Source organism: Neomonachus schauinslandi, chromosome X (genome assembly GCF_002201575.2).
Source record: "Neomonachus schauinslandi chromosome X, ASM220157v2, whole genome shotgun sequence".
In the NCBI taxonomy this organism is placed as follows: Eukaryota; Metazoa; Chordata; class Mammalia; order Carnivora; family Phocidae; genus Neomonachus; species Neomonachus schauinslandi.
The window spans coordinates 85,398,661-85,421,516 of NC_058419.1; the positions used below are offsets into that span (position 1 = coordinate 85,398,661).

The 22,856-nt window shown below is 43.7% G+C and overlaps 1 protein-coding gene across 1 annotated transcript in view; it reads right to left on the reverse strand.

The window, feature by feature from the left end:
- The window catches only part of LOC110571115 (CXXC-type zinc finger protein 1-like), a 32,911-nt gene extending 24,082 nt beyond the window's left edge, over positions 1 to 8,829 (reverse strand). Inside the window, exons 1-11 of the mRNA XM_044911614.1 lie at positions 8,820 to 8,829; positions 8,338 to 8,438; positions 7,979 to 8,074; positions 7,661 to 7,830; positions 7,107 to 7,314; positions 6,896 to 7,006; positions 6,525 to 6,574; positions 6,212 to 6,308; positions 5,178 to 5,330; positions 4,967 to 5,101; positions 3,889 to 4,026 (exon numbers count right to left, since the gene is read on the reverse strand). Coding sequence (XP_044767549.1) covers positions 3,889 to 4,026; positions 4,967 to 5,101; positions 5,178 to 5,330; positions 6,212 to 6,308; positions 6,525 to 6,574; positions 6,896 to 7,006; positions 7,107 to 7,314; positions 7,661 to 7,830; positions 7,979 to 8,074; positions 8,338 to 8,438; positions 8,820 to 8,829 — 1,269 coding nt within the window. The remainder of the gene's footprint in view (positions 1 to 3,888; positions 4,027 to 4,966; positions 5,102 to 5,177; positions 5,331 to 6,211; positions 6,309 to 6,524; positions 6,575 to 6,895; positions 7,007 to 7,106; positions 7,315 to 7,660; positions 7,831 to 7,978; positions 8,075 to 8,337; positions 8,439 to 8,819) is intronic.
- Positions 8,830 to 22,856: the final 14,027 nt, after the last annotated feature.

The window sequence follows — 22,856 nt, forward strand, 5'->3', positions numbered from 1 at the left end:
ACAGCGAGAGAGGGAACACAAGCAAGGGGAGTGGGAGAGGGAGAAGCAGGCCTCCCGCGGAGCAGGGAGCCCAACGCGGGGCTCGATCCCAGGACCCTGGGACCATGACCTGAGCCGAAGGCAGACGCTTAATGACTGAGCCACCCAGGCGCCCGCAACAGTCCTATTTCCTATTGTCTTCAAAGCACTCAGGCTGAGGAGTGACAACATGTCATGTGCATAAACTGAGCTTTTGCGTATTTCAGTGCACATCCCGTGGCCCTCCCTCTTCTGACGGAGAAGAAAACTCAAACTCACCCTCCCCACCCCCTCCTTGGACACTGGAAACCAGGCGTGGGTCAGGTCCCCCAGTGACCGACCAACTCAGGACCGTTGATCTTTGGTCACCTCGGGTCCCAATCGCTGGGACCATGCCCGATTCCTCCTGCTGCCAATCATTTACCAACCAGCAGAAGCCACCCATGGCTGGACTACAGGGACTGCCAGAAGATACTTCAACGTCCCCAGTTACTGGCATGTCCCAGGCTCCTCATGTCATTAATCCAGTGACGGCAAATCACTACATCCGAGAGACAGCCCTTATCTGCTTTCCACAGGAACTTCAAATAATGCCCAACACAGGCACGCCTGTGCCACGCCCCCAGCAGCCTTCCAATCGTCAGTCTTCCCAGATTGCCAGTCACTGACCTACACAGTTTCTAAAACTGACTTATGGAGAGCTCAAACACTGACCATTCCTGAAGGATGTTATGGCTCCCACTCCAGAAACCAAACCAGTGTCCTTCACAAAATCACTGGCCCTCGGGGCCTAATAATATGGCTCCACATCCCCACAGACATGGTGGTCTAAGACAATAAACACTTATTATTTCATAGCTTTGGTGGGTCAGGAATCTGAGCACAGCTTAGCTTGGTCCTGTTTCAGGTTCTTTCATGTGGCCATAAATGAGGTGGCAGCCAGGCTTAGGGACTCATCTAAAGGCTCAAATGGGGGATGATCTGCTTCCAAGCTCATTTATGTGGTTCATTTGGGTTTTTGGACTACGTGCTTCAGTTTCTTACTGATGGTTGGAGGCCACCTTCAGTTCTCTACCACACAGGCCTTTCCAACATGTCAAGTTGCTTCACTGAAGCCAACAAGGAAGAAAACCGGTTAGCAATTGGGGCGCCTGGGTGGCTCAGTCGGTTAAGTGGCTGCCTTCGGCTCAGGTCATGATCCCAGGGTCCTGGGATCGAGTCCCACATCGGGCTCCTTCCTCAGCGGGAAGCCTGCTTCTCCCTCTCCCTCTGCCTGCCACTCCACCTGCTTGGGCTCTCCCTCTCTCTATCTCTGTCAAATAAATAAAATCTTTAAAAAAAAAAAGAAAGAAAACCTGTTTGCAAGACAAAAGCCACCATCTCTTGTAATCTAATCAAAAAGGTGATATGTCCTCAATTTTAAGGCATGCTATTGGTTAGAAGCCAGTTACTTAAGTGAAGGGGATTATACAGGTCATGAATATCAGGAAGCATGAATCATTGGAGGCCATCCTGGAATCTACTTCCCATAGACGATGGAGAAATAAGGACTCCAATGCAGAGCTCCTGTACCCCTTCCCAAAATACCATTCCTCAGTCAGTGCAAAAGAATGACAGTTTCAGACATGAAATATTTAAGAGTATTCCATGAACTTACTCTATTTGAGGAAAGCACTAAAGAAAGTATTCTAAATAAATGAATACTAAATCAGGAGATAGATCTCAAAATAAGAGAACAAAACAATGGTTAGCAATGACTCTTGTAAAATACACACCCTTGGGTACACATTCATATAGCTATAGTTAAATTACGATAACGTGACTGGGGATTTTGAATTAAAATGTTAAGTTTTCTTGAAGCAGAATTGACTTAGCTTCAGAAAAATATAGTCTCCAAATAAGCACCTTAAATTTCTCTGGAAAAATCCAGAAATAATATTCTTCATCTTGCTGAGACAAATATGGAGGAGAGAGCAATTTCCCTTACAAAGAAAGGTCTAATTATATTCTGATCAAATAACAGAGAAAACAAATTAAATCATGTCTGTTAGAAGTAAAAATGTATATAATGAACAATTAGTAAGAATAAAAATTTCCAAACTAATGAGGTAAGGGGGAGGGACAAAAATGAACAGAAACTTCATTGAGCTATTAAGAAGAAGAAAAGGATAAAAGTTGTATTTAGGAAATAGTAAAATCAATAGTAAGCATAAGATGAAAAAGAGAAGATTATCATAATTATATAAATTTAAATGGACTGAATCTCAAGACATAAATGTGGGATTAGGGCAAAAAACATATACAATTACAAGAAGTGTATCTTAAAGATAAAAACACAAAATAAAGATTTAGGCAAAGATACACACGGTGAGTGGCAGCAAAAGAAAAGCAGCAGTGGTGATGTACTTATCAAAATAAATTCAAAGTCAAAAACACTCAAACAAGGAAACAAACAAAAAAGGAAACAAAAAAAGACAAAACAAGGAAAATACATAATGCCATTGTGCAAAATGGCCTAAGAGATACACTTTAGGATGCCCCTCCCCCCCAAAAAAACTACAGAACCACAAGGAGAAATTTATTTTAAAATATTATTGCATTTATCCTTTTTTAAAGATTTTTTTTATTTATTTATTCATTTGAGACACAGAGATACAGAGAGAGAGAGAGAGGGAGAGAGCATGAGCAGGGAGAGAGGCAGAGGGAGAGGGAGAAGCAGGCTCCCCACTGAGCAGGAAGCCCGATGCGGGGCTCGATCCCAGGACGCTGGGATCATGACCTGAGCCGAAGGCAGACGCTTAACCATCTGAGCCACCCAGGCGCCCCAGCATTTATCCTTTTTTATTTTTATTTTTATTATGTTCAATTAGCCAACATATAATAAATACATCATTCATTTTTGATGTCTTGTTCAACAATTCATTAGTTGCGTGTATTCTATCTTTTTTGTAATATAACAGCTGACATAGACAAAAAAATCAGAGTAAAGAAACATCAATCATCAAACTAGATTGAAAGCCCTAACCATGAGTAATCTGTACCTAGCAGAGAATATGTTTTCTTCTCTTATATCCATGAAAGTTTTATAGTTCAGTGGAGTATCTAAGCTACAAAGAAAATCTTGAGTAATGTTTACCAGTTCAGATTCAACAGGCTACATTCTCTGATCATAGTAAAATCATAATTACAAAAAAAGAAAGAAAAGACAATCAAACTAGTTAGAGACTTAAGAAACTTTCCTCTGTAGCTAGGATCAAAGTGAGAAATCAATTCTGAAGTTGCACCTTTAATACCAGAGTTTAGGAGATATAATAACCACATTTAGAGGAAAGTGTATAGCCTCAAATCCTTTACTATATATGTAGAAAAAGATTGGAAAAAAAATAACTGAGTTAAGAATCTGATTCAAGAGATCAGAAAAAGAACAACAAAATCCAGTAAATATATGAAAATGAAACACCAAACACAAAAATCAAGAAGTGGCAATTAATAAAAATGAAAGTTGAAATAAATAAAATAAATATAAAGCTAGGGAATAAAATAAATTAAAATGCGAGTCCTTTCATATAATTAATTATATGGATTAGCCCTGGAAAATCTGATCAAATTGAAAAAAATACAATATTAGTAATAAAAAAAGGAGACATCGCATCAGGTAGGTGGGAGTATCAACTGAGTATGGTGGAATATGAGGTATAAGTCTCGAGCAGCATACCTAACCATTTAGGTAAAATGTGTGAGTCCCTGGGAAAAAAAGTAATTATGAAAATTCATGAAAAAAATCCACAAGGGACCAGGGAGTAGAGAAAAAAATAAGACAAGTGTTCAAGTCTGTCGTTTCAAACATACCAGTACCACAAGCAGCGTTACCGGACACACCTCCATGGCACGGGAGGCCTGGCTGGGGGCCTGATCAAAGCAGATATGGCAGAGGTCCCAGGCTTCTTCTGGCAGCCCTACGAGTATGAAATGTTCATGACCACCTGGGGCTTCAATGTACAGGGCAGGCTGGAAAGGACAGACCCAGAGCAGTGTGGTCGGGGTGGGGGGCGGGGGGAAGAGAGGATGTGATGGGCAGTGCTGGGAGGTGTAGGGAGGAGGGAGATGGACAGACCGGGACTGGACTGCGGCAGGGACCAAGGCTGACAGAAAGAGCTGGGACCTCATGGGATGGCAAGGGGGTGGAACAAGATGGGCAGGGGCAGGGGCGTGACTCAGTGTCCCAAAGTGGAATTCTCACGGAGGACTATCCCACACTCACCTAGCTCCCATCCCATTTTTCTAACACCTCTGGCCTGCAGAATAGTAATAATTGTACAGAAGTTGATGAATTGGCTGTGCACTAATCAGGTGTCAACTACATATCTGATGGCCTAGGATAAGGGACGGCAGGGAACAAGAGTCATTGGCCCCTCCTCTGCAAGGTCACGTCTCCCCCAACAGAAGAAAGCCCGCCGAGCCCTAAGTGGGCATCACTTCACAGCCACTTCTGCATGTGCATGGCAGCCTCTCCCTAAGTACAGTTGCACTGTCACCCACCACCATTAGAGGTCTGAAATCGGGTCTGTGGCCAGAAAGACAGGTCTGGGGGAGGGGGGAACGGATATTAAAATTCCTTGTTCTTCCAAAGTTTGTTAACAAAACTCTGGACGGTGGGGGATGAGGGCAGGGCAGATCCCCTGGCCCTGCCAAGATTCAGGGAAGAAAGAGACAGACGGATGGAAGAATGGATGAACACAGAGGGGAATTCTGAGGCCCCCTTCCCATGGAGGGGTAAACAGAGGCAGGAGAACAAATGGTGAACAGAGCAGCACAGAGAAACTCTAAGATGACCTAAGGGGGGGGAAAAAGTGGTTATAGGAACAAGAGTGTGAAGAATTCATTGAATGTCTCCCTTGCACAGGGTGTTGGGTACAGGACCTCAGGCGAGCAGGGCTCAGCTGTCTACTTTGGAGCGCAGGTCAGTGGTGAGTGGGTCATGCTGGATTGTCTGGTGAAGCATCAGGGCCAGCAGCCCTGCCCGGTTCGTCATAGCTGTGCGCACCTTGTGCTCCTGCTCAACTAGCTCTTCCAGCTTGTGCAACTGTGGGAGGTGAGCATGAGAGGGGGATTCCAGAAGGCTAGCCCCCCCTTCAGCCCCAGTCAGCACTGTAGCCTACCACACGAAGGCGCTCTAGGTCCACCTCAGCACGCCTCAGCTTCTCCCAGCAGTAGTGGAGGTTGCATAAGCGTTTGGGAAGACAACAGAAATTACCAGTGACCTCAAAGACATTATGCACTAGTGGGCAACCACACACCTCATCGTCTGGTATCTGTGAGGAAGAATGAAGGACAACATGGCATGGAGGAGGGGAGAAATCCGGAGTCATCAGCCAGGCACTATGAGAGGAATGGAGGACGGAGGGCAGTCAGGCAGGAAGGAGAAGAATAGGGAGTGACCCGGCAGGGGGGAAGAGAGGAATTCAGGGATGAGGTAGAGAAGAGGAGGCAGAAGGGGGGGTGACCTTGCATGGAGGATGAAGGAAGAAGTTAAATAAGCAGGAATGGAGGGACGGAGGTGATCAGGCAGGAAAGGAAGAAGAACATAAAGAGATCAAACAGGAGTGGGAGGAAGGATGGAGGGGAGGTCTAAGAGCAGTAGATGAAAGAGGCCTGGTAAGGCGTGGAAGAAGTGAGGAAGGGAGGGCGGGAGGGATAGGGGCTGGTTAAACAGGGAGGAAGAAAGGATGTAGGAGATGACAAGCAGGGAGAAGATGACTGTGAGGCAGGCAGAAGAAGAACGGAGGGAAGTCCGAGAGTAAGGAAGAGAGGGAGGAAGAGAGGAATGTGGAGCAGTCAGGCAAGGGGTGGGAAAGGAATGTACAATGGTCAAGCAAGGAGAAGAAAAGAATGGGGAATGGTGATGAAGTAAGGAGCAAAAGAGGGAGGGAGAGAGAAATGCAGGGGGGCGGGGGGTAAGTCAGGCAGAGAGAAAGCAGGAATAGAAGGTAATCAGCCAGTAAGGAGGGAGGAATGTGGGGTGGTCAGGAAGGGAGAAGGGGACACATGAGGTCCGTCAGGAGTTATGAAGCCAGTCAGGCAGAAGGAAGAAAGAAATAGGAGGCAATCAAGCAGAGAGGAAGAGAGGAATATGGCGGTCAGGCAGGGAGCAGGGGATGAATAAAGGATGATGAGGTAAGGAAGGAAGAGTCACCTTGGTATCTCTTGAGTGCTCAGGGCACAGCACCTGAAGCCGTTTACAGTACCTCTTACTCTTTGGGTTGTAAACATCACAGAAGAGCCTTGTGGCCCTGAAGGGAGGTGGAAAGTGAAGTGCTAAGGGTCAGAAAAGGGGGGTCCCACCTTGAACCCCTGCTCATACTTTGTCCCTAACCCCACCCATACCCTGCCCCTAATGCACCCACCTCTGCCTCTGAGCCCACCCACATCTTGCCCCTGATCTTGCCCACCCTGCTCCTGACCCTGTCCACATCATGCCTTTCACCTTGACTAGCACCCACACTCACCCTTCAATGCAAGTGGGGTACATGGACCCGAAGGACGACTTGCACTCATACTGGGAAGAAAGGGTACAAATGGAAGGAACTGTGGATGTACACAGCATACCTTCCCATGACAAAGCCCCAAGCAACACATTTGTCCCTGTGGCTCCTATACGCCTGCCTGGCCAGCCGGTGTCCCCCCTCACCATTGGCTGATACTCCAATGTTGGCCCTCATACTAAGGATGGAAGAGAAGCATAAATGGGTAGAACCATGGATGTGTGTTGCATTCCTTTCTACAACAAACACCCAGGCACCAAACCTACCCTCCTTCCCACTGATTCCACCCAGCCAAAAACACCTTTGCCCCATCTGCCCCCAGCCAATTTCCCAACCTTGGCAAAACAGTGTTCCATGTGGCGCAGGGCAACACGCACGCTGACTGACTGCCCGCAGGAGACACAGAAGATCTGCAGGTTTACGTTGTTCCTGTTACTTTTGTTGGTCTGCACAGGACAGTGGAAGGGCCAGTGAAGGAGTAGAAGGGGGAGGGACAGGACAAGATTTCAAATACCTTTCTGCTGCACCCCACCCATTCCCATTCACCTCCTCATCCTTGCACACAGCCTGCTGCTTGCCACGCAGAATTATGGCCTCAAGTTCATGGAAATGGCACTCCATGTCCTTCAGGCGGGTGTGAGCGTCCTGCTGCTCACGGTGGATGCGCTCAAGCATTTTTTTGCCGTGCTCCTCAGCAATGCAGGGGCTCTTCTGCCACTGCTGGATGCGCTTGGGCAGAATCTCATAGATGCGGCTGGAAAGGGAGACAGCAAGAAATGTAATGGGACATCAAAAGAAGAAATTGATGAGTGACTGAATGGTGAATGTATAGAATAATGAATAGTAGATGAGTGAATGCTGGTGAATGGGTGATTGAATGGGGGATGGCTAGATGGGTGAATGACTGTAAGGGTGGATGAGTGGGTTGGTGGGTAGAACGTGTACGGGGGGTGTTCAGTGGGTGGGTGGCTGTAAGGTGGATGGGTGGGTGGGGGGTCGGTGGCTGAATGATGGGAGGATACACGGGTAGAGGGATAAATAGACTTTTGGATGGCATAAATCATGCCCTACTCCACACCCTGTTGCTTAACTTCACTCACTCAGCTGCCAGTTTCATGCCACAGGCGTCCGAGCAGTACTTGGAGCCTGGCCGGGTGGGATACACACAGCCAGGTCCCAGGCACTGCCGCAGCAAGGCTAGATCCTTGGCATCTGTCTTGTCTGTGTGTTTCCACTTTTCCGTGAGCTTTTGCTTCTGCTTCTTCTCTTTCTGTGGGACAAGAGTGGTCAAGGCGGGGATTGGGGAGTTGATGTCAGCTTGTCATCTTCCTAACCTTGTACCCTTGCCCTGTATTCCACTCCTGACCCCTGTCTTCATGCCCCCCTCATTCCACCATTTCTGTCACCTTCCACCCCACCTTTATCTTCAAATTCTCCATTTTCTTCACATTCACTGCTGGTTTCTGCAGCACACCATCCAGGAACAGGAACTCGTCAGTTTCGCTCATCCAAGGCTGTAGGCCAGGAAAATGCCGGCAGGTCTTCCCAAATTGTTTTGTAAATGATGTTGGGACACCTCTTTGCCTTTTTTTCTCCTCATTGATGACCCTCTCTGCCTTCACTGTCCACTTCTTTCCACCCAGGGTCCCTGACATACCCTCATCAGGCTTTGTCAAAAGTCCCCTATGCAAAAGCCCCGGCATAGATTTCAGCCCTGAGGCAGGTCCTTTTCAGACAACAGCTGGGGTGTGGCTATTGTCTGAGAGGCCTCCTTTACCGCCAATGGCACTGCCAGCATCTGGGACAGCCTGGACTTCTGCAGTCCACAGCAGGCAGCTGTGACCGAATGGGCGGTGGCCAGTGTCACCATGGCAAGGTCTTTGAGGGTATGGCGAGAAAGAGCTGAAGGGAAAACCCTTGCACCAGCTCCACTCCCCCATCCACCCTGTGTCCTGGACTTACCAGAGACCAGGGATTACAAGTAGGGTTCCTGTGCTGGTGGGAGGAGGGCTCTGGGTTGGCACTAAATGAGTGGGACCAGACTTAACCTGTCCCACCACTCCTGGTCCCACCTTCTGGCCAACCGGCCTGGGGCTGACTGGCACCACTTGGCCCTGCTTACCCACTTATCCAGACACACTTGGGTGGTCCATCCCAACCCACTCTGCCCACCTGCTCAAAAAAGCTAGACGATACTCCCTTACACTTGGTCAACTCAGCCTGCCCCACCCTTCAGGACTCACTTGCTACCCTGCTTACCCTGCACCATGGACTCAGACAAACCGACTCTGCCTAGCCCACTCAAACATGCATGACCCCACCCCTCAGAATGCTCCGCCCACCCATCTGCCCCACCCAGTCCACCTAGTCTCTCCAGGAAATGCCTGCCAGACTTCTGTCTTGGACACATTGCCTCACCTTACACTCCCAGCCCTGTGGGTCCCATACACTGCACAAAGGCATACCTAGCCCTGCCCGGTGCAAGGCCCTGTCCTCTTCCCAGACTCTCTCAGCCTCATATGCTTCTCCCCACTTCCCGTACATATCCAGCTCTGCCTTACCTCCCACTTGCTAAGCCATGCCAAGCCCCACCCACCCCCACTCCCCAGGTGCACATGTTAGGTTATGCCCTGTCTGCCCTGACTCACCTAGGATAATTTGATGATCGTTATTCTGAAAAGTACTCCTACCTATATCCAGTGACACCAAGTAAAATATATATACAAAATTTTTAAAAATGCACGTGTGTATATATATATATATATACTCACACACAAACAAATCGCTCTCAGTGATTAAAAGAGTAGGTACACACACTGAAAGAATATACATTTTTGATTAAGACAATTATCAGTTGGAGAACTGCTACTATTTTTGAGCTAGAGACACAGTATTAATAAAAACTGACCCTGGAATTAGCCTTAAAGGAAGTCTAAACACATTCCAATGAATAAGTATCACATAAGGCACAGATAAGTTGCATTAGAAATTAATAAAAGGGGGGCACCTGGGTGGCTCAGTCGTTAAGCGTCCGCCTTCGGCTCAGGTCATGATCCCAGGGTCCTGGGATCGAGTCCCACATCCGGCTCCCTGCTCAGCGGGAAGCCTGCTTCTCCCTCTCCCACTCCCCCTGCTTGTGTTCCTGCTCTCGCTATCTCTCTGTCAAATAAATAAAAAAAGAAAAAAGAAAGAAACTAATAAAAGGTTTAACTTTTTAAAACTGAAAACGCACTTCTAAGTAACTTTTGGTAAAAAGAAAAATAACTAAAATTAGAAAAAACTCAGAAGCTAATACGACCAAGAAAAATACATACCCAGCTGTGGAACTTGAAGATGAAAATATGAGAAAAGAAAGAGAAATTGGTGATCTGAATATTCAACTCAAATTAGAACAAGTCACTATCCCGACTCCAAAGACTCCCATTATTAACCCCAAAATTCCCTTCAATGGCCCCACACTCACTCCTCCAATTACAGAACCTACAGTCCCTCGTCAAATTCTTCAAACTACCTCAGCGTCAAGGAAGCGCTAATCCGTGAAGAACCTCGTGGCAGGTGCAGAGAAAAAGTCCAGTGGAGCTACTTCCGGCTCCGGTATCGACCTTAACCCCGCCCCTTCTTGAATGTGTTGGGTTTGCGCTTGCTCAAGATCCCCTGCAGAGCTGTTGTACTGCGCACAGTTGGAAGATCATGGTTTCAGAGAAACCACATCTGTACGTGTGGCATTCTGCAGAACATCACCACAGGCCTACAGGGATACACTTATTTCTTCTGATGTCAGCACCAAGTTTCATATATTGGAGTGATTGATCATTGCAATATTGTATGTGGCAGGAAAATTGATCCCCTTATCATTTCCAATTATTTTGAATAATTTAATATTATTACTATTTTACTATCTTCTATTATTTTAATCATGTGGTGAGCAATGAGGAAAACAAACAAAAACACGTAAATAAGTTTTTTAGTCAAGAGAGTAGAAAAAGATTTATAGAAAACCCAGGAAATAAAGAAAGCAAAATGTAAGAAGATAGGAATAAATTCATATTTGAAGTTAATATTTTATCACATAATCAGTAATAAAAAATTATTAATGGGTTAAACTCTCCAGTTAAGGTCAAAGATTGCCATTTTGGATGAAAAATAACAAATCTAGTTATATGCTGTTTATGCCAAACTTAGCAAATCATTAACATACAGAAACATTTGAAATAAAGGGATGGAAGAAAATTTTCCAGGGACATGCTAATTGAAATAAAGCAAAGTCAGTTATTTTAATATCAGACTAAAGAGACTAAGACAAAAAGTTATTAATTAGGATTGAAAAGGTCATTCTATAATGACATGATTCACCATGAATATGTAAAAAATTTCAATCTTATACACAATTAAATGGTGTAAAATAAATATAAAGAAAAATGCATTAGAACAAAAGGTAAAATAGAAAAATAATATTCCCATTGTAGAATATTACATCCCCACTGTTCTTTTAATTCTCACTCACTCTTGAAGACTATCTCTGGCATCACTATCTGGGAAGATCTGCTTCCTTTTCATCTGGATGACCAACCTCTCTTCTGAATGAACTTTTGGACATAATTATAATAGCAAGGATGTTCCTTTTATTTTAATCTTGAAATTAAGAAGGAAATGGGGGGCATTGCCTGAACCCTTCACACCTGTTTTGTGTCTGTCTTCCTCACTAGAAATGAAAGTAGGAACAATGTTGGTCTTGGTCGATGCTGGTTGCCCAGTGCCCAGTTTACTGCCTGGCACACAGGGGTATCCAGTCGCCATCAATGATCAAAGGAATGCATCAGGGACCCTGCCCCTCAAGTGTTGTTGCAAAATGGCAAATTACTGTAATTTATCTGGCTCCATATTATTCCTTGAAGATAAAAGCGAACATATGCCATAATTTACATTAGAGTTATGTTTAACAAATCATTGACAAGAAAAGCAGTGTTCAAAAAATGTTTAAGATCTTTCTGTTAAGAAGCTATTTTCCCCTGATTCATGCCTGGCATCCAATGACAGTGTCCCCAGCTAAATCTTCACAGCTTTTATCAAACCCAGTTTAAGGAGTGGGGCAGGAGATAAGAAATCCAGGCTGAACTCAGAAGTAGTCTGTGAACTTCAAAGAATGTGTTATCTCGCTGTGGTCATGAAAGTTTCTAAGCACTACTTGTGGTGTCCAAGCTAATGTTTTAACTTCTCTTTGAGTTATTTTTCACCACTGTGGCCCACTCAGTGAGTCTTGGAAGGCTTTTTGCTCTCCTTCACCTCTGAGTTTGTACCTACTTCTCCAGTGTCTCGTGTCCCTTTACTGCTGCTTTCTTTCATCCCCAAGTCCACAGCACTAGTTTAGGTTTCTCATATTTTATATCATAATGAACTTCTGCCCCTGAAATGTGACTGGTTGATCCATTTTGCTTCCAGTATTGTCTTTCCAAAGGACCACAGACGAAGAAATATGTCACCATCCTCCTTGGGAATCTTCCATGGATCCCCAAAATCAGAATAAGTTCTCCACTCTATGATGTGCCCCTCAAAGTTCTCTATGACAGGACCCCACTTTCCTGTGGCAGACAAGTCCTCTTTCCAGGCCCTCCAGGTGTCAAACACTCAGGGCATCCTGGATATTCACTCTCTTGTCAATCCAGCATTGGCTTCCACATATCAGCCTTTGCTCAGGCCTGCCCTTCTTTTTTGCTAATTCCTATTCACCTTTCAAGACTCAGCTTTGGCACCACACTATCTGTGAAGTTCCCTCTACTTCTTTTCCAACTGGGTGACCTGTTTCTCTTTTGGATGTACTTGTGGGCACACTTAGAATAGTGAGTGGTGTTCCTTTTACTTTAATCTTGGAATTATAAAGGATAAGGGAATGTTTGCCTATACCTCTCACATCTGTTTATCTGTTTTTGCCTGTCATCGTTCTGTTTGTCTTTCAAGGCTAAGCTCAGAGGCTTGCCCCACTAAGATGCCTTCTTCAAACCCCTTGTTCCTCCTTCTTCAGTTTTTTCCACAGCAATTCCGTCATTCTGCTTTGCATCACTATGTGCATTGCAGGGTTCTCCCTTCCACCAGACAATTAAGGCAAAGTTGACTGTGAATGCCCTGACTCCTAGCCCAGTGCTCCTACAACAGTTTCTAGTGATTCTTGACTTATTGCTTTGGTCTCTTCTGACATCCCAGAGACATTAGATGCTAAGTGCTTTGTGAGCAAAAGAGTACCTCCTTAGAGATAAACACTAGAATGGCCATCCAGATGGGGTGGAGTAAGAACATGAACCTGCCCAAGAGCAGATACTCTAAATTTAACCTTTCCTCTGTAGACTGCTTATAATTTTGTTTTTTATAACATCTAATATATCAAATTTTATTTTACAGATCATGCTTTGAGTATCATATCTAAAACTCTTTGCCTAACCCAAGACCACAAAGATTTTCTCTGATATTTTCTTTCAGATATTTTACAATTGTATATTTAACCTCTAGGTCTATGATCTGTTAGATTTAATTTTTGTATAAGGTGTGAGATGTAAGTTGAGGTTCATCTTGTTTTGGGGTTTTTTTGGAATTTTTTTAATATAGATATCCGATTCCTCCAGAATTATTTATTGAAAAGATAACCCCTTCTCAATCAAAAAGACTTTGCACTTCATTCAAAAATCAGCTGGCAAGAAGAGGATTCTGAGAAGATGGAGGAATAGGAAGCACCAGAAATCTGTCCCCTATCTAGACAACACTGTGCTGGCATAATCTTCCTGGTGTAACTATTTCAGAACTCTGGAGAAGAGAGACTACTTAAGAAATAATGGCCCAGGGGCGCCTGGGTGGCTCAGTTGGTTAAGTGACTGCCTTCGGCTCAGGTCATGATCCTGGAGTCCCTGGATCGAGTCCCGCATTGGGCTCCCTGCTCGGCAGGGAGTCTGCTTCTCCCTCTGACCCTCCCGACCCTCCCCCCTCTCATGTGCTCTCTCTCGCTCAGTCTCTCCCTCTCAAATAAATAAATAAAATCTTTAAAAAAAAAAAGAAAGAAAGAAAAGAAATAATGGCCCAAAACTTCATAATTTGATGAAAGATATGAATATAAACATCCAAGAAGCTCAATGAACTCTAGGTAAGATTTACTTGAAGAGAGCTACATCAGGACACATGGTAAATGAACTCTCAAAAGACAAAGAATTTTGAAGGTAGCAAGAGAGAAGTGACTCATCACATACAAGGCATACAAGAGATTCTCAATAAGATTAAAAGCAGATTTCTCCTCAGAAACTTTGTAAGGCCAGAAGACAGTGGGCTGATATATTCAAAATACTAAGAAAAAAGACCTGTCAACCAAGAATTCTATATCCAGCAAAATTGTCCTTCAAATGTGAGAAAGAAAGTATGACAATCCCAGATAAAAAAAAGCTGACAGAGTTCATTACCACTAGACCTGCCCTGCAAGAAATGCTAAAGGGAGTCTTGCAGGTTGAAATGAAAGGACAATAGAGAGTACCTTGAAGCCATATAAAGAAATAAAGATCTCAGTAAAGGTTAATACATGAGCAATTATAAAAGGTAGTACTATTTATTGTAACAATGGTGCACAACTACACTTATTTTCTTCATGATTTAAGAGACTAATACATTAAAAATGCAATTATTGAGGAGATTTTTCAAGATGACAGTGGAGTAGGAGGACCCTAAGCTTGTCTCATCCCACAAACACAACTGGATAACTATCAAATCATTCCAAATACCCCAGAAATCAACCTGAAGACTGAAAGAACAAACCCCATAATTAAGGGGAGAGAAGAGCCCATGGAAAAAAAGGTAGGAAGTGCAAAGATGTGGCGTAGGGGAGAAATGGACTGCAGGTGCTGCAGAGGGGAGGAAGCCATGACTTCAGAAAAGGGCAAGAGAGAAAGGAGCACACAGAGAAACACACAAGGAGAATGTTTTCCTGAAGCCATTGGCTTGGAAAATGAGAGGGGCTGAATTTGATGGGTTCTTGTAACCAGCAGGGTTTAAAACCATGGAGTTTTAAAGGTCAGAGGGCTTTGCTGGGATAGAGCCTGGAGGGCACAGCCCTAGTCCTGGAAAGAAGGCAGGTAAACAACCTGGGGGCAGACAACATGGAAACAGCAATTTGAAAAATGCCTGGGACACACAGTAGGGAGATTGTTCACTCTTCTCAGAGCTTGTCCCTGAGAGTCAGTGTTCACAGAGATGCCTCTCTGGGAACAAAGGAGCTGGCTGGTGCCATTTCCCTCCCCCACCCCTCAGCATAAACACAGAGCCACCTGAGGGAAGGAGCTCAGTACAGACACTGGCTGTCTAACTTGCTTACACCAAGCGCCAGGCCCCTGTGATCTGGCGGGACTGCCCTTCTTAGTCAAGCTTGCCTCTGTCCCAGCACAGCAGGCTCTGCCCCCAGAAGACCAGCACAAACCCCTGCCCACACCATGTCTCCTGACCAGAGAGTTCTACAGGGCCTCAGTTCTGACAGAGCTGGTGTCAGGTCTCATTTCACAATCAGACCAGAGCACACCTAGTTAAAACTAACCACACTCAGGCCAGGGATGAAACACTGCCTACTGTAGGCAAGGATAGCCTCTGCAAATGACTGGCTGAAAGATACAGAAGCCAAACACAATAGCAAAGGACATGCAGCACACACTGGAAACACTCCCTGAAGCAAAAGAAGTCCTTAACTTACAAGGGAAGACCCATAAGGCTAGCTAGAGATTTCTCAATAGAAACTTGTCAAGCCAGAAGGAAGTAGCATGATATATTCAAAGTGCTGAATGGGAAAAGTTTGCAGCCAAGAATACTCTACCCAGCAAGGTTATCATTCAGAATAGAAAGAGAGATAAAGAGTTTCCCAGACAGACAAATCTAAAGGAGTTTGTGACCACTAAACCAGTGTTAAAAAAGATTCTCTGGGTGTAAAGGAGAGATCAAAAATGACAAAAACAAGAAAGGAATAGAGAAAATGTCCAGAAACAATGAAAAAACAAGTAACAAAATGGCACTAAATACATATCTATCAATAATTACTTAGAATGTAAATGGACTCAGTGCTCCAATCAAAAGACATAAGGTGTCAGAATGGATTAAAAAAAAAAAAAACAAGACCTAAACTCTTCTGCAGTTTATATATATTTTTGAAGGCCTCTTTTATTTTTTATTATCAAGTGATTGTGGGCTATGTTTTCACTTCAAAGATATGATAAGATTTATAACTTTAAGGCATTAAGAAATAATGTACATTTTTTGTTTTGCAAGTACTCCAGGGCAATTGCTATTTAAAATTTTCCTTCCTTAGGGGCTCCTGGCTGGCTCAGTCAGATGTGTGACTCTTGATCTTGGGGTCATGAGTTCAAGCCCCCTGTTGAGTGTGGAGATTATTTAAACAAATACATATTTTTAAACAAACAAACAAACAAATAAATAAACAACAAGACCCATCTATATGTTGCCTACAAGAGACTCATTTCAGACTGAAAGACCCCCACAGATTAAAAGTGAGGGAATGGAAAAAACTTTACCACACAAATGAATATCAGAAGAAAGCCGGAGTAGCAATACTTATGTTGGAAAAACTAGACATCAAAACAAAGACAAAGAAGGGAATTACAAAATAATAAAGGGAACAATCCAACAAGAATATACAACAATCGGAAATATGTATGCACCCAACTTGGGAGCATCCAAATATATAAAACAATTAATAACAAACATAAAGGAACTAATTGTTACTACCAATAATAGTAGGGGACTTTAACACCCCAGTTACATCAATAGACAGATCATCTAAACCGAAAATAAATAAGGAAACAATGGCTTTGAATGACACACTGGACCAAATGGGCTTAACAGATACATTCAGAACATTCCATCCTAAAACAGCAGAATACACTTTCTTTTCAAGTGCACATGGAACATTCTTCGGAATAGATCACATATTATTAGGTCACAAAACAGGCCTCAACAAATACAAAAAGATTGAAATCATACCATGCACTTTTTCTGACCACAACACTTGAAACCAGAAGTGAAACACAAGAAAAAAATTGGAAAGACCATAAATGCATGGAGGTTAAAGAACATGCTACTAAACAATGAGTGGGTGAACCAGGAAATCAAAGAAGAAATAAAAGAATACATGGAAATAAATGATAATGAAAACACAATCGTCCAAAATCTTTAGGATGCACCAAAAGTGGTCATAAGAGGGAAGTATATAGCAATACAGGCCTACCTCAAGAAGCAAGAAAAATCTCAAATAAACAACCTAACCTTACACCTAAAGGAGCTAGAAAAAGAAAAATAAACAAAACCTAAAACCAGCCAAAGGAAGGAAATAATAAAGATTAGAGTAAAAATAAATGATATGGAAACTAAAAAAACAGTAGAATAGATCAATGAAACCAGGAGCTGGTTCTCTGAAAAAAATTAATAAAATTGATAAACCTCTAGCCAGACTTATCAAAAAGAAAAAAGAAAGGAACCAAATAAATGAAATCACAAATATGAAGGAGAAATAACAACTAATACCACAGAAATATAAACAATTATAAGAGAATATTATGAAAAAAATATATGCCAACAAATTGGACAAGCTGTAAGAAATGGACAAATTTCTAGAAACATATGAACTACCAAAACTGAAACAGAAAGAAAAAGAAAACTTGAACAGACTGATAACCAGCAAAGAACTTGAATCAATAATCAGAAAACTCCCAACAAACCAAAGGCCAGGGCCAGATGACTTCAGAGGGGAACTCTACCATACATTTAAAGAAGAGTTACACCTATTCTTCTCAAACTATTCCAAAAAATAGAAAAGGACAGAAAACTTCCAAGTTCATTCTATGAGACCAGCATTACCCTGATACCAAAACCAGATAAAGACTCCACTAAAAAAGAGAACTATAGGCCAATATCCCTGATGAACATGGATGCAAAAATCCTCAATAAAATACTAGCAAACTGAATCCAACAATACGTTTAAAAAATCATTCACCATGATCAAGTGGGATTTATTCCTAGGTCTCCAGGGTGGCTCAATATTTGCAAATAAATCAATGTGATACACCACATTAAGAAAAGAAAGGATAAAAACCATATGATTATTTCAATAGATGCAGAAAAAACATTTGACAAAGTACAACATCCATTCATGATACAAACTGTCAACAAAGTAGGTTTAGAGGGAACGTACCTCAACATAATAAAGGCCATCTATGAAACACCCACAGCTCATATCATCCTCATTGGAGAAAAACTGAGAACTTCTCCTCTACAGTCAGGAACAAGACAGGGATGCCCATTCTCACCACTGTTATTTAACATAGTACTGGAAGACCTAGCCACAGCAATCGGACAACAAAAAGAAAAACGCATCCAAACCAGCAAGGAGGAAGTCAGACTTTCACTATTTGCAGATGACATGATACTCTGTATAGAAAACCCAAAAGAGGGGCGCCTGGGTGGCTCAGTCGGTTGGGCGACTGCCTTCGGCTCAGGTCATGATCCTGGAGTCCCGGGATCGAGTCCCGCGTCGGGCTCCCTGCTCGGTGGGGAGTCTGCTTCTCCCTCTGACCCTGTCCCCTCTCATGAGCTCTCTCTCTCTCAAATAAATAAATAAAACCTTAAAAAAAAAAAAAGAAAGAAAACCCAAAAGACTCCACCAAAAAACTGGTAGAACTGATACACGAATTCAGTAAAGTTGCAGGATACAAAATCAGTGTACGTAAATCTGTTGCACTTCTATACACCAATAATGAAGCAGCAGAAAGAGAAATTAAGGAATCAATCCTATTTACAATTGCACCTAATACAATAAAATACCTAGGTATAAACCTATCCAAAGAGGTAAAAGACCTGTACTCTGAAAACTATAAACACTGATGAAAGAAATTGAAGATGACACAAAGAAATCAGGAAACATTCCATGCTCATGGATTGGAAGAACAAATATTGTTAAAATGTCTCTACTACCCAAAGCAATCTATACATTTAATGCGGTCCCTACCAAAACACCAACAGCATTTTTCTCAGAACTGGAACAAACATTCCTAAAATTCATACGGAGCCACAAAAGACCCTTAATAGCCAAAGCAACCTTAAATAAGAAAAGCAAAGCTGGAGGCATCACGGTTCTGGACTTCAAGTTATATTACAAAGCTGTAATGATCAAGACAGTATGGTACTGACACAAAAATAGACACATAGATCAAGGAAACAGAAGAGAAAACTCAGAAGAAATGAATCCACAACTATAGGGTCAATGAATCTTTGACAAAGCAGGAGAGACTATCCAATGGGAAAAATGCAGTGTCTTCAACAAATGGTGTTGGGAAAACTGGACAGCAACATGCAAAAGAATGAAACTGGACCACTTTCTTACACCATACACAAAATAAATTAAAAATGGACGAAAGACATAAACATGAGACAGGAAACCATCAAAATCCTAGAGGAGAACACAGAGAGTAATCTCTTTGACATCAGCCATAGCAACTTCTTTCTAGGTATGTCTCCTGAGGCAAGGGAAACAAAAGCAAAAATAAATTATTGGTGGGGGGGGTGACTGGGTGGTTCAGTCAGTTAAGCATCCTACTCTTGATTTTGGCTCAGGTCATGATCTGAGGTTTGTGAGATTGAGCTCCATACCAGGCTACACGCTGGGCATGGAGACTGCTTAAGATTCTCTCTCTCCCTCTCCGTCTGCCCCTCCCCACTCTCCCTCTCTTAAAAAAATGAAAATAAAAAAAATAAATACTACCTTTCATCTTTATTTTTTTATTGTTTAAGATTTTATTTATTCATTTGAGAGAGAGAGTGCATGCGAGCGAGAGTGAGAGAGAGGGAGAAAGAGAGCACGAGCTAGGGGGAGGGGCAGAGGGAGAGGGAGAAGCAGACTCCCGGCTGAGCAGGGAGCCTGATACAGGGCTCCATCCCAGGACCCTGAGATCATGACCTGAGCTGAAGGCAGACACTTAACTGACTGAGACACCCAGGTTCAGCAGTATCTCTCATCTTTAAAAAAAAAATTTAAAAACTATTGGGACTTCATCAAAATAAAAAACTTCTGCACAGTGAAGGAAACAAACAACAAAACTAAAAGGCAATCTATGGAATGGGAAAAGATATTTGCAAGTGACATATCTGATAGAGGGTTAATACCCAAAATCTATAAAGAATTTATACAACTCGGGACGCCTGGGTGGCTCAGTCGGTTAAGCGTCTGCCTTCGGCTCAGGTCATGATCCCAGGGTCCTGGGATCGAGTCCCGCATCGGGCTCCCTGCTCCGCGGGGAGCCTGCTTCTCCCTCTGCCTCTGTCTCTCTCTCTGTCTCTCATGAATAAATAAATAAAATCTTTAAAAAAAAAAAAGAATTTATACAACTCAACACCCAAAAAACAAATAATCCAATTAAAAAATGGACAGAAGACATGAACAGACATTTATCCAAAGAAGACATCCAGATGGCCAACAGACACATGAAAAGATGCTCAACTTCACTTATCATCAGGGAAATAAAAATTAAAATTACAATGAGATATCACCTCACACCTGTGAGAATGGCTAAAATATAAAAAAAAACACACACACACAAGATACAGTAGGTGTTGGTGAGGATGTGGAGAAAAAGGAACCCTTGTGCACTGTTGGGAGCGTAAACTGGTGCAGCCCCTCTGGAAAACAGTATGGAGGTTCCTCCAAAAGTTAAAAATGGAGCTACCCTATGATCCAGCAATTGTACTACTGGTATTTACCCAAAGAATACAAAAATGCTAATTAGAATGGATACATCACCTCTATGTTTATAGCAGCATTATCTACAATAGTCAAATATGGAAACAGCCCAAGTGTCCATCGACTGATGAATGGATAAAGAAGAAAGAGTATATCTACACAAGGGAATACTACTCGGCCATCAAAAAGAATGAAATCTTGCCATTTGCACCAGACATGGATGGAGCTAGAATGTATTATGCTAAGTGAAATAAGTCAGTCAGAGAAAAACAAATACCATATGATTTCACTCATATGTGAAATTTAAGAAACAAAACAAATGAACTATGGGAAAAAGAGAGAGAGGCAAACCAAGAAACAGACTCTTAACTCTAGAGAACAAACTGATGGCTACCAGAGGGGAGGTGGGTGGGGGGATGGGTGAAATAGGGGATAGGGATTAAGGAGGGCACTTGTCCTAATGAGCACTGGGTGTTGTATGGAAGTGTTGAATCACTCTGTTGTACACCTGAAATTAATATTACACTGTATGTTAACTAACTGGAATTTAAATAAAAACTTTAAAATGCAATTATTAATCTAGAAGGTAGTAGTATTGTAAAAAAAATTACTTATCTCTGTTTCATTAGGGTTTTTTTCTGGGGTATTGTTCTTTCATTTGGAACATATTCATTATTCCTTCATTTTGTTTGACTTTCTATGTTTCTTTCTAGAATTAAGTAGACCAGCTATTCCTCCTGGTCTTGAAGTAAGGGCCTTGTGTAGGAATGTCCCCTGTGTAAACTGCCATGCTGGCAGTTTTGTCTGGCTGGCTGGAGCTGGAAAGCATGGACCATGGGTGCCCTGGGGTGTGCTGTGTTGGGACAGCTGGAGCTGGAGCAGATGTGGGCCAGGAGGTCCTACGGAGCTCTGTGCAGGGGCTGACCTGGTGGGATGGCTGGAGCTGGAGTGGGTGTGGGCCAGGTGTTCCCAGGGTGCCCCATGCTGGGGATGCTATGGTAGGGCAACTGGAGCTGGAGCAGGCAGGGGCCAGGGATTCCTGGGTGCTCTGCACAAGGGGCATCCTGGTGGGACTGTTGGAGCTGGAGTAGGCATGGGCCAGGTGTATCCCAGTGTGTACTACATCAGAGTAATCCGAGTGGGACAGTTGGGTCAGGTGCAGGCCTGGGGGGGTTCCTGGAGTGCATTGCACCAGGGGGACTTGGTGGGATGGCTGGATCCGGGGCAGATGTGGGCAGGGGGAGCTGCCTTGGGGGTATGGTTGGAGCTGAAGTGGGCTAGGGGCCTGAAGCTCACTGGGGCAACCCTAGAAGCCTGGCTCTACCCTGCTATCAATTCACTTAAAAAGATATTAGATGCCCACCAAACACATTTTTTAAGTTTAAATTCACTTAGAGAAATGCGCATCACGTTTTCCACTGAAACACACAAGGCTCTGGATGTGGGACATCAGCCACACGGTGCTCACTCTCTGCAGGAGGATGGTGAGCTGTCCCAGGGGCAGCAAGTCCAGAATCTGCTGCTTCGGCAACTCACCTGCCCCTGCCCTAAGGCCCTGGTGACCAATACTAAGTATTTCATTCAATTTTCACTGCAACCCTGTCAGCTAGAGGACAATGATTATCATTAGGCACAGCAGAAGCAGCTCAAGTGCAGCAATGCTAGGTCATTTGCCCCAAGGTCACACTGCTAGCAAACGGAAGGCTAGGGAAATATTTAGGCCAAGGCCAGCTGACTGCAAAGTGTCCACACCCTGTGATACTGAATCCTATACAGGGTCAGTTCCCAATATACAATAGTCCTATTTTCTTTTTCTTTTTTTTAAGATTTTTTATTTATTCATTTGACAGAGAGAGACAGCGAGAGAGGGAACACAAGCAAGGGGAGTGGGAGAGGGAGAAGCAGGCCTCCCGCGGAGCAGGGAGCCCAACGCGGGGCTCGATCCCAGGACCCTGGGACCATGACCTGAGCCGAAGGCAGACGCTTAATGACTGAGCCACCCAGGCGCCCGCAACAGTCCTATTTCCTATTGTCTTCAAAGCACTCAGGCTGAGGAGTGACAACATGTCATGTGCATAAACTGAGCTTTTGCGTATTTCAGTGCACATCCCGTGGCCCTCCCTCTTCTGACGGAGAAGAAAACTCAAACTCACCCTCCCCACCCCCTCCTTGGACACTGGAAACCAGGCGTGGGTCAGGTCCCCCAGTGACCGACCAACTCAGGACCGTTGATCTTTGGTCACCTCGGGTCCCAATCGCTGGGACCATGCCCGATTCCTCCTGCTGCCAATCATTTACCAACCAGCAGAAGCCACCCATGGCTGGACTACAGGGACTGCCAGAAGATACTTCAACGTCCCCAGTTACTGGCATGTCCCAGGCTCCTCATGTCATTAATCCAGTGACGGCAAATCACTACATCCGAGAGACAGCCCTTATCTGCTTTCCACAGGAACTTCAAATAATGCCCAACACAGGCACGCCTGTGCCACGCCCCCAGCAGCCTTCCAATCGTCAGTCTTCCCAGATTGCCAGTC